The sequence below is a fragment of the Hyperolius riggenbachi genome, chromosome 2 (genome assembly GCF_040937935.1).
Source record: "Hyperolius riggenbachi isolate aHypRig1 chromosome 2, aHypRig1.pri, whole genome shotgun sequence".
Taxonomy (NCBI): Eukaryota; Metazoa; Chordata; class Amphibia; order Anura; family Hyperoliidae; genus Hyperolius; species Hyperolius riggenbachi.
The window spans coordinates 95,524,405-95,537,932 of record NC_090647.1 but is presented as its reverse complement, the minus strand read 5'-3'; the positions used below and the strand labels follow the sequence as shown (position 1 = coordinate 95,537,932).

General features: G+C 43.1%; 1 protein-coding gene across 3 annotated transcripts in view; it reads left to right on the top strand.

The window, feature by feature from the left end:
* Positions 1 to 13,528, top strand: part of SUPT20H (SPT20 homolog, SAGA complex component) — a 148,324-nt gene that overhangs the window by 128,063 nt on the left and 6,733 nt on the right. For all 3 annotated transcript variants that reach the window (XM_068267091.1, XM_068267089.1, XM_068267090.1), the window contains 2 exons: positions 4,791 to 4,928; positions 8,355 to 8,457. In XM_068267091.1, the coding sequence (XP_068123192.1) occupies positions 4,791 to 4,928; positions 8,355 to 8,457 (241 nt within the window). The remainder of the gene's footprint in view (positions 1 to 4,790; positions 4,929 to 8,354; positions 8,458 to 13,528) is intronic.

Sequence of the window (13,528 nt, the reverse complement as noted above, 5' to 3'; positions counted from 1 at the left end):
TTTGCGCATTTAAAACAATCACAGGATCCTCCAGCGTCTTGTCAGCTCCTCAGGCTCCGCCCTACTAGTTTCGTCTTATGACTCATCAGGAGCCCCTGACAGCGACCCAGAAACTGACTAGGGAAAAAGGTTTTTAGGAACACCAGTGAGGAGCGCATGGTTATTAATATTTATTTTTACAGTCATGTGACACAGAGAGATCAGATTACAATTTGTGACTAGACACAAATGAGGAGGAATTAAACAGGCTAAACTCTCTGAATACATACAGGGTGCATTTCTCGATGTATTTCTTCAGTCCTGCGCAAGAGTTCAGATCCACTTTAACAACAACAAATAACATTTGTAGAGCGCTTTTCTCCCATAGGAATCAAAGCACATAAGCATGGCTCAGACCATCGTGGTACAGAGGAAGAATTTTATAAGTCTGGAAATGCCAGGCTAAACAGGTGGCTTTTCAGTCTGGATTTGAATAGCTCCAGGGATGGTGCTGTCTTTACTGGGTGTGGCAGGGAGTTCCAAAGAGTAGGGGCAGCATGACAGAAGGCAGATTTTTTGAGGTGCACTCTGGGAGTGACCAAGTTTATAGAACTTGCTGATCTGAGGTTGTGAGAGGTATGGTGCAGCTTCAGCAAGTCCTTCATGTATCCAGGGCCCAGATTGTGCAGGGATGTCAGCAGTCCAATCTTGAAGAGTATTCTCCATTCTACTGGTAGCCAGTGCAGTGAGCGAAGGATCGATGTAATGTGACAGTGGCGAGGCTGGTTTGTTAGCAATCTGGCAGCAGCATTCTGCACTAATTGCAGGCGACGCAGGTCCTTTTTGGGGAGGCCAGCATATAGGGCATTGCAGTAATCCAGCCGTGATGTGATGAAGGCGTGAACTAGGGTTGGAAGATCCTCTGGGGGAATCAGATGTTTAATCTTTGCAATGTTCTTCAGATGAAAGTAGGAAGATTTAACTACAGATGAAATTTGGTTTCTGAAACTTAAATCCCCATCGATTAGTACGCCAAGGCTGCGTACAAGTTTGGAGCTGTTTATGTCTGAATTCCCAATCCTGATTGGTGTTGCTTTAGGATAGAGCTGTTTTGATGGCGAGCACTGGCTTTGGACAAAGAGGACATCAGTTTTGTCAGCATTCAGTTTCAACCAGTTATCATTCATCCATGCCTGTAGCTCAGCTAAGCAAGAGTTTATTTTTGAAGTAGGGTCTGTTCCACCAGGTTTGAAGGACAGGTATAGCTGTGTGTCATCGGCGTAGCAGTGGTACGTCAGGCCATGTCGTTGGATAAGTGTACCGAGTGGCAACATGTAGATTGCATACAGCAGAGGGGATAGGATTGATCCTTGTGGCACTTCGAATTGTAGAGGTGCAGGTTTGGACATTATAGGACCTAGGGATACTCTCTGTGTTCTGTCAGTCAGGAATGATCTGAACCACTGGAGGACTGATCCACTGATGCCACAGTACTCCTGCAGTCTGTTAAGCAGGATTTCATGGTCAACTGTATAAAAAGCCGCTGAGAGATCCAGCAGGATTAGGATGGAACATTCCCCTCTGTCCCTTGCCATGAGCAGATCGTTGCAGACTTGCATGAGGGCTGTTTCACAGCTGTGGTGTTTCTTAAAGCCAGATTGTAGAGGGTCCAGGATGTTGTTTACTGACAACCTGGTTCAAGTAGCAGATAGACAGCCTTTTCAATAACTTTACCTAAGAAGGGGAGGTTGGAGACAGGTCTGTAGCTGCTCATTGCATCTGGATCCATGGAAGGTTTTTTAAGAAGGGGCTTGATGATTCCTCCTTTTAAAGAGGTAGGAAACCTCCCTGCTTGCAGAGAGCAATTTACTATTTTGTGAAATGCTGGACCAAGCAGGTCAGGACATTTCAGCATATGTTTAGTTGGTCCAGGGTCCAGGTCGCAGGTTTTCTGGCGGAGGCGGCGGAGGATGTCTGAGATCTCTTCCTCACTAATACTTTTGAAGTCAGTCCAGGGTGTTAGGTTGTTTTTGCAGCTATTTCCAAAGAGGAACGCTAAAGAGGAACACTAGTGAAAATAATGTATTAAAAAAAGTGCTCCATTTTTACAATAATTATATATAAATGATTTAGTCGGTGTTTGTCCATTGTAAAAGCTTTACTCTCCCTGATTTACATTTTGACACTTCTAACATGGTGACATTTTTACTGCTGGCAGGTGATGTCACTGAAAGTAGCTGCTGCTTGCTTTTATTGGCAGTTACGATGCAATGAAGTTCACAGGAAACTGCCAGGACCATGGTCCTCACAGTTTCCTGTGGGAGGGGTTTCACCACAATATCAGTCATACAGAGCCCCCTGATGATCCGTTTTAGAAAAGGAATAGATTTTTCATGTATAAGGGGGTATCAGCTACTGAATTGGGATGAAGTTCAATTCTTGGTCATGGTTTCTCTTTAAAGGCAGCAGTTATTGTGCATGCACCTGTACACTCGCCATCATACTGTTGTATCTAAAGAAATTTGGGGCTCTATTCAATATATTTAATAACATCAATAGTTTTTCACACACGGCACATGTTAATACAGTTGTGATGCCTGCCTAGATATAGATGTATAATTTACACTTCTGTTTACTTTGCAAGCATTAACAGCCATGTTTGCTAATAATTATTCAAAGCCCATAAAGAGGTGATCATTACCAGCATAGAACCAATGGAGAGCTAATACAGCAGTTGAGGGAGGGCCCTTGATGGGCCCCTCTAGTTGGCCCCGGTGCTCTCGCTACCTCTGCATTCCTATTGCTACGCCACTGTGCACAATTTAAGGTGCCCTGCACACTGCAAATCCGTTTTGCGATTCCGATTTGCAATTCCGACTTTCCCTGAATGCAATCAACAGAAAAGCGGAGGAAAAAACGCAGCATGCAGTAACGATTAAAAATCAATTAAAAGTCGGAATTGGGAATCGCATGCAGTGTAGTGCGCAGGGAGCCTAAAGCCTGTGTCCACTTTTTCTTAAAGAAAAAAAAAATTATAATAATACTTACCAGATCATCTATATATATTTCAGGATACATAACAAGTTGTATTCTATTAACAAACCAGCGATTATTCTGGTATTTTCCCTGATCCCTTTATCCATATGATTCGCAGAGTCACAGTCACATGTTCTCTGCTATTAGGACTGTTTTACACTACATGCAGCTGTATTGCTTTTTCCAATCATGTGCAATATGCAAGGAAATCAGCAAAATTATGAACATCACAGGATCCCTTTCATTGTGGAGTGATTGCAATTATATTTTGCCTGATCGTAAAAGTCCTGCTTGCTGCTTTTTGTTTCTGTGCTTTCTAGTGTTCCTAGCATCCAGTAAATATCACCACAAAACCACATTGTTTGCGATTGCATTTTTGCAATTTGCAGAGTTAAAGAGCCCTCGCTATGACGGGAGCTCTTACTCCCAGCTGCTGTGTGCGCATGCATGCAAAATCCTTTCCGATGTGATCCCTGCACCTTGTGGAATGAAAGTGTCATTACAGCAAACCAGCTATACTGTATGTAGGGGTGCAAAGGATTCAAAACATTTAATTCCTTCTATGTATACACCTATGAAACAAACAGCGGAGAATTCTAGGTATGGGGGTTGCAATACTGTTGCCATGGTTTCCAACAAGTTTTCTAAAAAAAAGTTTTAACAACTGCAGAGTAGAGTTAAAAAATAATGTTCAATGGCACTTGGTTGCAGATTGATTTGTTTACTGAAGGCTAATCAGGAAAAGCATTTAAAATCACCTGCATGTTGTTGTGCAGGTCCCTCTTGTACTGCCAAATTTCTGTGTTCTATTGAGATACCCTGACAGCTGCTTTACTGTGAATGCATCAGTTGACGCCCAGGTGTATTGACAATACAAAGGCCACAATTCGCTAAGATCATACTAGTGATAAGGCAGGTCAAAACGTATCACCACACATCAATCAGTATTTTAAGTGTTAATTCACTAAAGAAGCTTGCCTTATTAACATGTAGCGATAAGCTTTTAAGTGAGAGTGTTGTCTTATCACTCCAGTCATTCAGTTGTCATCTCTGTAGTTACATGAGGGGAGGAGCATACCCAGGCAGGATGTTGCCCCCCACCCCCCGTAGTGCTGCCAGGACGATTACAGCTAGCCTGTGTAGGACAGCCAGGGAAGGAGTGAGCGTGTGTGTGTGTGTATATATATATATATATATATATATATATATATATATATATATGCGCGTGTGTTGATGACAGCTCAGGCCAGGTGATAATTCCTCACACACTTTACAGTTATCACTTGCTTTCCTCTCTGTGAATTAACATCCTGTCTTTAACTTTGGGATTCTGTCGTTATTTTAAGGATTGAAACCTTAACTTTGGACATCACTCCTTAACTTAAGGACAGGATGCTTATTTTAAGGTTTGCCTGAGGTAAATTGTTTAATGAACACTAAATGCTTTATAACCATGGTGGAAACAGTAAAAACAGCTCAGAATCGTTATTATAGACAGAAGATGAGCTTAGTGAATCGTGGCCAATGTCATGGCTTTTCAGTGCACAGCAGATCCGTCGCCATTACACAGAATGTGCAGAGAATGGCTGGCACAGTGCATTCACTGTAAACCAGCCCTAAAAGTATCCTGTGATATCTGCCATGAAGATGTGTTTATAACTGTCTGTAACTGGCCAAACTCAGTTTGTCAGTTTTATTTTCAGTGTATTCTGTGACTGTATTTTTCACCAAAGTGCTCTGCACATTTCTCAAACTGGGTGTCGTCTTTGAAACAGCTTCCTGGTGCTTCACTCATATTCAACCCAATGCAGCAACAACAGCCGCAGCTGTCCCAGTATTCACCGCAGCCGTCCCAGCAGACAGCCATGTCCAGTCCCCAGCAGCCAGGAGACCAGATGGGACTGTTACCATCGGTAAGACTACTGTGCCAGTGTGTTTACATACATGCCTAAGTAAATTTTACTGCTAATATTTACTAAGCTAAACACAGCTGTAAATGGGCTTTGTGAAATCCCCGAAAAGAGAGCTGCCAGTAATAATTATGCATTAAAAAATTAATTTGGGATGGCGCTGTTCTCTGCAGATACGAGGATTGTGTGGGGAGTAATGCCCGTCTGCCGGTTTTTTCCAAAACATCCCAAACATGATACTTCTACACTACCACATAGAGTCACTGTTACTTCATGGCTGACTTGATGTGTGGATAGGTTCGCATTAGAATGGGATCCTGCCATTACAGTTTATGGCACGACCCCAAAATTCTCGCCACTCTGTTGTTGTCACAGACAAGTTATAGATAACATTGCTATCTAGGACATGTACAACCTCCGTCTGGTGTCTGCAAAAATTATTCATGACGGGACTTTATATCCTGTCATTACAGTGGGCGAAACGGACATGTCAGGACGTGTCCAAGGCTTATAGGCAACTCTGAGAACCTGAAAAAATTTTTTTTGTTAAATGAGCCTCACCATAAGAGGGGTTCATATTGAAGTGTGCCCTGAGGGGGTTAGGGTCAGCATCACTACTTATCTACAAGGTACTGCTTCTCTGGCCCCTAGTCCGTATGGCAGGAAGTTAGAAATGCAGCCGATGCGGTATCTTCCTGGAAAAGATGGGGCAGACTTGGGGGCAGAGGAGCAACACCCCAAAGATAAGTAATGATGCGCATATCAACCCCCGCCCCCCAATGGCACACTTTATTAAGAACCTCCCTTATTGGGAGGTACATTTGAAAGAAAAACATTTGCAGGTGCTCAGTTCCCTTTAAAGGGACCCTGAGCAGCAGAGAAAAAGCAAGTATGGACTTAACTGGGGCTTCCTCCAGCCCCCCTTAGCGCACGCGGTCCCTCTGGGTCCCCTCCGTGATCCTGCTGGCGGCTCGAAATCCTGGCGACTTTGGCTGAAGTAGCACATGTGCGGCCCATCAAGAAAAAACACACTCTCCTCACCAGTGTATGCACATGTCTGTGATTCTAGACCTCGAAGCCAGTTCCTGCCGGTACACCACTCCTGCACAACACAGTGTAAAGGAAACGGCACACTGAAGGCTTCTCAAATGAACTGTATTAACAGCATACAGAGCTGACAGAGGCACACGACATGTTTCGGGCGTCGCCCTTCCTCAGGTGTGGCTCGTCCAGGCTCCCGGCGCGTCATCGAGCCGGTCGCCGTAAGGGTGCTGCACATGCATGGTTCAGTCTTTCCGAGCATGTGCAGGACCCTTACAGTGATGGGCACGGTGGTGTGCCGGGGGCCTGGACAGGCTGCACATGCTTGACTTTAGCTGAAGTTGCGCACCTGCCGGAACCGCCAGCAGGACCCATGAGGGGACCCAAAGGACACCGAGGGACCTGGAGGAAGGTGGGCTACAGGGAGGCTGGAGGAAGCCCCCTGGTGAGTGCAGATTTGCTTTTTACACTGCTGTTCATGGTCCCTTTAACATACGGTCTGTTGGTCCATTCCATAAAGCGAACTGATTTTAGGCTAATTGTGAACCTAGCCTAATTCTAAAGGAGGCCATACATCTGTAGACTTGGCGGCCAATTGACCATCAGATTCAATAATGTCCCCAAATCACTAAATGTATGGGCACCTTAACTACACATAAGCAGTATGGCGCTCCTGTAAGGCAGATAGATCCATGTGAGTAAAAATCGCATTGAAATATTAAATTAGAACCAGCAACTAAATCATATTTTGGATTAAAATAATTCAATATTTACCGAAATTCCTTTTGGTAGAACAAAAACATATGAAACCGTGCGTCTTCTGGCATAATCATTAATACAAGGGTGGTCAGATTATCAGGAAATGATATGAGAACTACAAGCTGGTCATTTTTAATTATAAACACCTGGAGCAGCTATGGCTCTGTGTCAAGAGATGGAAATCAATATTTAGTTTTTAGGCATGTGAATTCTTCCATGATGCTGTCCAAAGGGGATACGTGATTGTTACACAAGTTGAATAAACTGATGAGACTATCTAGTCTTTGGCATGTTTTTTGTTGTTTTTTTTAGTATTGTACACTCACTAATATATATTTATGAGGAAAGTGAGTGAGCATTTGTAAATTGATGCTGATGTACACAGGGGACATGGAATCGAGTAACAAATTGTACATCTGTACCCTTGTCACACTGCAGACATCTGAAAACTGTAATGATATAAAACAGAAAAAAAAACGTAGTGTTTGAATCCTGAAACAAGCATGGGACTAATCCATTCAGCCTTTACATCTGAAAAACCGGATTGGCATGCTTGATCAGGGTCTATGGCTTAAAATATTAGTGGCAGAAGATCAGCAGGACAGCCAGGCAATGTGCTCTCAGGTCAGGTGTGCTTTAAGATAAAAGGTAGTACCATAGTTTCTGGGAATTTTACCGCAAATTCGCGGGCGTTTTCTCATATGTTAGTAAGTATGCGAATTTAACCATGTCAGTGCCTGTGTGCTTTTACATTGATTTTATGCGAAAACGCCCGCAAATGTGCAGTAAAATTTGCATACGAAAACGCATGCGAATTTCCTATGAAATACATTGTATGCGAATCGCACACTGCAAGGCGGTGTGTGAATTCTGATGGCTCTGCCATGCAGATTTTTCCTGCACACAAAACCGCACAGGATTTCTGACTAGTGGAAACAGGCCCATCCACTTGTATTGGTTATGCAAATCTGCATGCAGATCCGCACAAGTGGAAACGGGCCCTCAGAGTGAGGAGTTTTTGGATACAGGTTATTTTTCATACATAATGAATGAGTACTCTAGAATAAAGTTTGACTTAGAGTATTTGTTTCTTAGAGCGACCCTGAACAGGTTACAAAATCTGGGGCTTCCTCCAGCACGCCATAACCCGTGAGGTCCTGCTGGCCTCAGCTCCATTACACAGTGATTTCTGCCTGAAGTCATCAGGGCTGCTTCCCACCGAGGACGATACGTGTCATCACGCCGGCAGGCTACACATCACCCCGGCGGCCGTGTGAGTCCTGCGCATACGCGGTTCTCTAAGATTGGACTGCACATGCGCAGGACTCTCACACCGGTCGGAGTGATGATGGGTAGCCGGCCAGCATGATGACGTGTATCGTCCTCGGCGGGAAGCAGCCCTGACGACTTCAGGCCGACGTCGCCATGTAACGGAGCTGGGACCAGGGATGGAGCCAGGAGGAAGCCGGGGGACCTACGGCGTGCTGGAGGAAGCCCCAGGTAAGTGAAAATTCTGATTTTGTAACCTGTTCAGGGTCCCTTTAATAATCTTTGTTTATTAGATACATCGTGAAAAGGGATTACAAGTCATCTGCTTTTTTGTTTTGTTTTTTGTTTCCGTCCTTTCAGGGAATGGAACAAGCCTCTAACAGCCAAGAACAGACTTTATCTTCTCAGCAAGCAGCTGTCATTAATCTGGGAGTAGGTGGATTTATGCCTCAGCAGACAGCTGGTACGTATTCATGTTACCCATTTACAACCTTCTCCAGTTCACAACCTGACCGCACTCTACTCACTGAGACTCAGTCAAAAGTCATGCAGCAAAAGTGGAAGACCCTGGCCTCTCAAGATTGCCAATTTACTGCCAACTCTTTTTCGGTATTCCAAGGCTAAATCCTAAAGACCTACTGGCAGCTCAGTCTCCCAGATTAAATATCAATAAGTGGAAATGATGTATGTATGCACTGTTATGATTCCCAGAGGTACCATTCTTTCTGAGAAAACACTATGTTGCTTGTTGCAGGACTCCATACGTAATGGGATGTATCCTGGAGGGCTGCCCTGTACAGTACACCATCCGTAGTGAGGGCAAATAAAATGAATATAAATAAATGGTGTTAATGTAGGCAGGTTGTGTAACCTGCATTCGGTTGGTTGGCCACCCACCACCACCATCATCTTGTGACACCACCACCTTGTGAGCTCTGCAATATTATAGCTCCCTGCATTATGTTATGGGAGAGTGTGTGGTCTGTTCTCACTCTCTGCAACTGTAACCCACTATGCCATTCAGCATCCTCCTGCAGGGTATTTCATGGCTGGCACTGCAATTCACTTCCTCTCTCAGCACCCCATGTGAGAGGAAGTGTCTGGCACAGACACGCCCCCTCTCCCTGCATTGCCTGATGTGATTGGGTGTGGCTACCCCCACTTTCCTGCTCTGTATCTCCCCTTCCTTCCCTCCTATTATGCACTATGGGTGGGGCTGTGAAAAGACAACCTGACTCCAGGAGAGTGTGTGAGAGGGACTTTAGCAGTCTGTGCTCAACAAAGGTCACATGACCACATACTGTACGTAAACCACATCATTCATGTTTTTATAGTGTTTTTATTTTTTATTCACTACTGTTATTGCATGGAGGTTCAGGAGAGCTGGCAGATTAATTCTTGGAAGTGAACTGTAAACATACCCTAGGGGGATGTAAGGAAGACTAATATTTATAACGCAGCTAAACCAATGGATGCACTTTGGTTTGGTAAATTCAGGTCCACTTCAATTCTAGTCAAAATCTACTTTTTATGTTAGTCTTCGATCATGTGAGGAATGGTTAGAACTAGGGATGATCAATGAGATACAAATACAGTAATTTATCCTTGCATTCAATTCCATGTACATTATATGCAGCAGGAAATTGGACCAATTAGAATAACTCCCTGACAATTTGTATTGGTCCAGGTTCAAGATGCATAACATTTACATGACATTTGAATGCAAGGAAAACATATTTGCATTTCACTTATCATGCCTTGGTAGAATATCTGTCAGATGTGTATTGCTATTTGAGTGTGTGCTGCCACTACCAGGGATGCTCAACTTCGGATTCGGGTAAAACCCGGATAGTTGCTATCCGGATTTTCACCCTCCTAATTACAATGGGTTGGGCAAGGGGGTCAATCTTACCTCTCTGACTGTCTTCGGTCCGTCCCTCGGCGCCTCCCACGATCCGCTCCAATCCGGCGTCACATGAGTACAAACACTTCCTCCTTCCGGGTTGAAGGAGGAAGTGTATAGTCACATGATGCCGGATTGGAGTGCATCGTGGGAGGAGCCGAGTGACGGACCGAAGAAGACGTCAGAGAGGTAAGATTGACGCCCAGCCCGCACAGCTGATTGTAATTAGGAGGGTGAAAATCCGTATAGCAACTCTCCGGGTTTCACCAGAATCCGAAGTTGAGCATACCTAGCCACTACCCTTTATTTCCTGTTCTTGGCGCCATTTGTAATGCAGGCAGGAAGAGAGGAGAAACCTTCCTAACAGAAACAGTGCAAAAACAAAACATGAAAAGGTACTAAATACTTCTAGTCTTATCCTAAACCTTAAATAATAACTGTAACCTTTAAAAACAAAAAGTTACTCACCTAAGACAAGGGAAGGCTCTGGATCCCTTAGAGCAGGGGGTGTCAAACGCAATCACATAAAGGGCCAAAATCGAAACCAAAGTCTTAAGTTGTGGGTCAAATTGTTTAATATAACTTACATATATTGAACAGTCTCAAACAAATTGTTTTTAATATGGTGACCATGGGGGACCTGCTCTTCCCCCTTCTGCAGAGTAGTGCAGTGGAGCCAGGCCCAGATTTACATCACAGAAACCTTTAGGCACAGATGTCTTGGCACCCTAGACTTTGCCCTCCACGAACCTACAAACCCCCACCGAACCACAAGTGTGCTGGCTGTCCAGCTGCCACTTCTCTCTTACTTTCCCTGCCCATCATAGGTAGCTACAGGTGTCCCTTGGCATTAGGTAACCGAACATGCCCTCAATATTTAGCAGCTAGAGGTGCCACCAACTGAAGGAAGACCTCTTCAGTGGAATGCCGAGAGCAGGGTGAGAAAGCTCTTATTTACGCTCTGCTCGGAACTCTGCATAGGGAAAAAGGGAGGGAGGCACTGGGAGAAGAGAGTGAGACGTCTTTCCATCATCAGGCACCTGTAGGCACAAGCCTACAGTGCCTTATGGTAAATAAGCCCTGAGTGGAGAAGTTTAATATTTTACCTGCTCCAGCACTGCTTCAAGACTCCTCGTCTTCCTGACAGCCGCTTGCTCTATGCAGCATACCTCTGGCTCCAAATGCATGTCATGTGATCGGAAGCTGAAGGTATGGAAGTACAGAGCATGCAGATTTGAGAGTGCCCAGCGGTGGATTGAAAGGATACAGTGAGGAACAGAAAGACTCTAAGGGTTCAAGAGCCTTCCCTCCATTTAGGCAAACTTTTTTTGTTTTTAAAGGTTACAGTTGTCCATTACAAAAAAAAATGGTCTGGATTTCCACTTGAATCCATATATTCTTCTCCCTTGTCAAAATGTGGACAAAATATTCAAATATAAATTTTGGCCTTCAATTGTTTTACATATTATTAGATTGTATTGGGGGTATACTGCCATCTGCTGTTCAGAAGTTCTTATGCAGTAATGTTTATAGAAATGTCATTAATATAGAATAACATTATTTTAAAGACAAGCTATATTATTGATTTACAATCCCATTTTAAGCACGTTTGTTTGTTTTTTTTGTTTTTTTTCTGCTGTATATGAACTGTAATATTTGCTGTATTTTCTACTTCGCTATGTGTAAACGGAAAGAACTATAGTTTTATTTAATGTCATTTTTAAAAAAGCTTTTATGAAAATAGATATTTTACATAATTTGCATTTGTTTTATTTGTAGAAAATCTTCATGACATAGTTAAGCATTCAATCCAGGATCGATTTATGACATACATAATAAAAAAAAAGTCCAGCACTTATTGCATACCTTGAGGTACCCACATGTAACTGAAATAGTCCACCTAGTTTACTTTGCTGTTGCATGTGGAGGATGTCTGTGTCAGTCTACAGCACAAGACCACCTATTCTCAGTAACTGCCACATTTAAAGTGGTATGAAACTCAGCATTTCCTCTTTTTGTCTAAAAGATTATTTACAGCATAAAATCTATGACCACAAAAAGAATTGTAGCAGAATAGCATTCAAACAGTGAAACACAGCACTTTTTCCTTCAGTGGAAAGCTCCTTGCTTCAGTGGAAAGCTTCTGGCCATTCGAAAAGGTGATAACATTCTCTTTTGTTTACATTCCTTTGTCCGATACATTTAGTAAACATCAGCAAACCGCTGTACTAAGCTGAGAAGCAGAAAGAGCTGAGAAGTAATCACTAGATATATTTTAATATATAAATACAGCAGCTATGTAATAAAATGCAATGGCAGCTTTCACAGCAGATTAACTGTACTTTGGTTATTTGTAAACATACAATATTACTTGTGCAAAAAAACAAATATGAAAAATGTATGGGTAATAAAAAGTAGGAAAACACATTTTTATTGAATGTTATGTCAGAGATTTATCCCACTTTAAATTAAAGGTTTTATATTTGTAAGATTGTGGCAAATGTATCCAGATAAAGCTGCATTCTTGGCTATACAATAACCCGGATAAATAAAAATCTTAAATATAGGACAGATACTTCATTCCTTAAGTTATCTCCTTTGTATTTAAGTTACGTCCTCTGTAGTTATTTTCACATGCAGTCAATTAACAGCCTGTCTTAAACTTTAGAATTCTGGAGTTTTTTTAAGGATTGAAGAGTTAACTTTAGTGATCTCTCCTTAACTTAAAGACAGAAGAGTTAACTTTAGGTTTGCCTGGGGTAAAACGTTTCCTGAATACAACCATGGTGATAACTCTAGAAACATTATTAAAGACAGGAGATAAGCTTAGTGAATTGAGGCCAATATCAATAATGTTAAAGGACATCCGATCTGAAATGTAAAAGTTAATCTTTACTTACCTGTGGCTTCTTCCTGCCCCTAGAAGGCCATGTGGGTCTTCAATGCAGTTCTGCAGTTTCACTGCCATCCAGTCCGCTGCTAACTTCTCTGTAAGATCACTGACCACAGCTGTGGTCAAGTGCTTCTTTCTGCGCATCCGCAAGCATGTCTGCGCACCTCCCTTGATCAGACTCTTGAGGCCGGGAGCATACTGTTAAAGTCTTTTTGAACTGCGCAAGCGCAGAATGCTCCCAGCCACGGGGGTGCTAGTGGCTCACTGGAGGGCAAGTGGAACTGCAGCGAGGGACCACATAGACTGCTAGAAGCTGGAAAAAGCCCCAGGTAAGTAAAGATTCATTTTTACCTTCTGACTCGGATATCCTTTAAGTTTGTGTTGTGCCTGGTAGAGGGAACCAGAGGACAGCTTATCAGATCACAGTGCTATCTCTCAGGAGAGAAGCTTGTGTTTAGAAACAGTGCAGCCCTCTCCTGGTGGGATGACTTCAGGTCAACAAGTGTAAAGCAATGAATTTTGTGGCATAGATTTGACTACCTATTGCATTTGGAGCCAATATGTCTACATTTTGGCATCTAAATATTTACTGTATAGTTTAAACTGTTATGAAGACCAGCATATATTGGGGTTAGGGGAGGCTTATGTTAGCATCTGAGAATGTGTTTGGGGGTGGCGGAGGGCCGACTTAGCGGTGCAGGAGTGATGTTACGTGGGGGGGCGGGGTGAGTGTGGAAA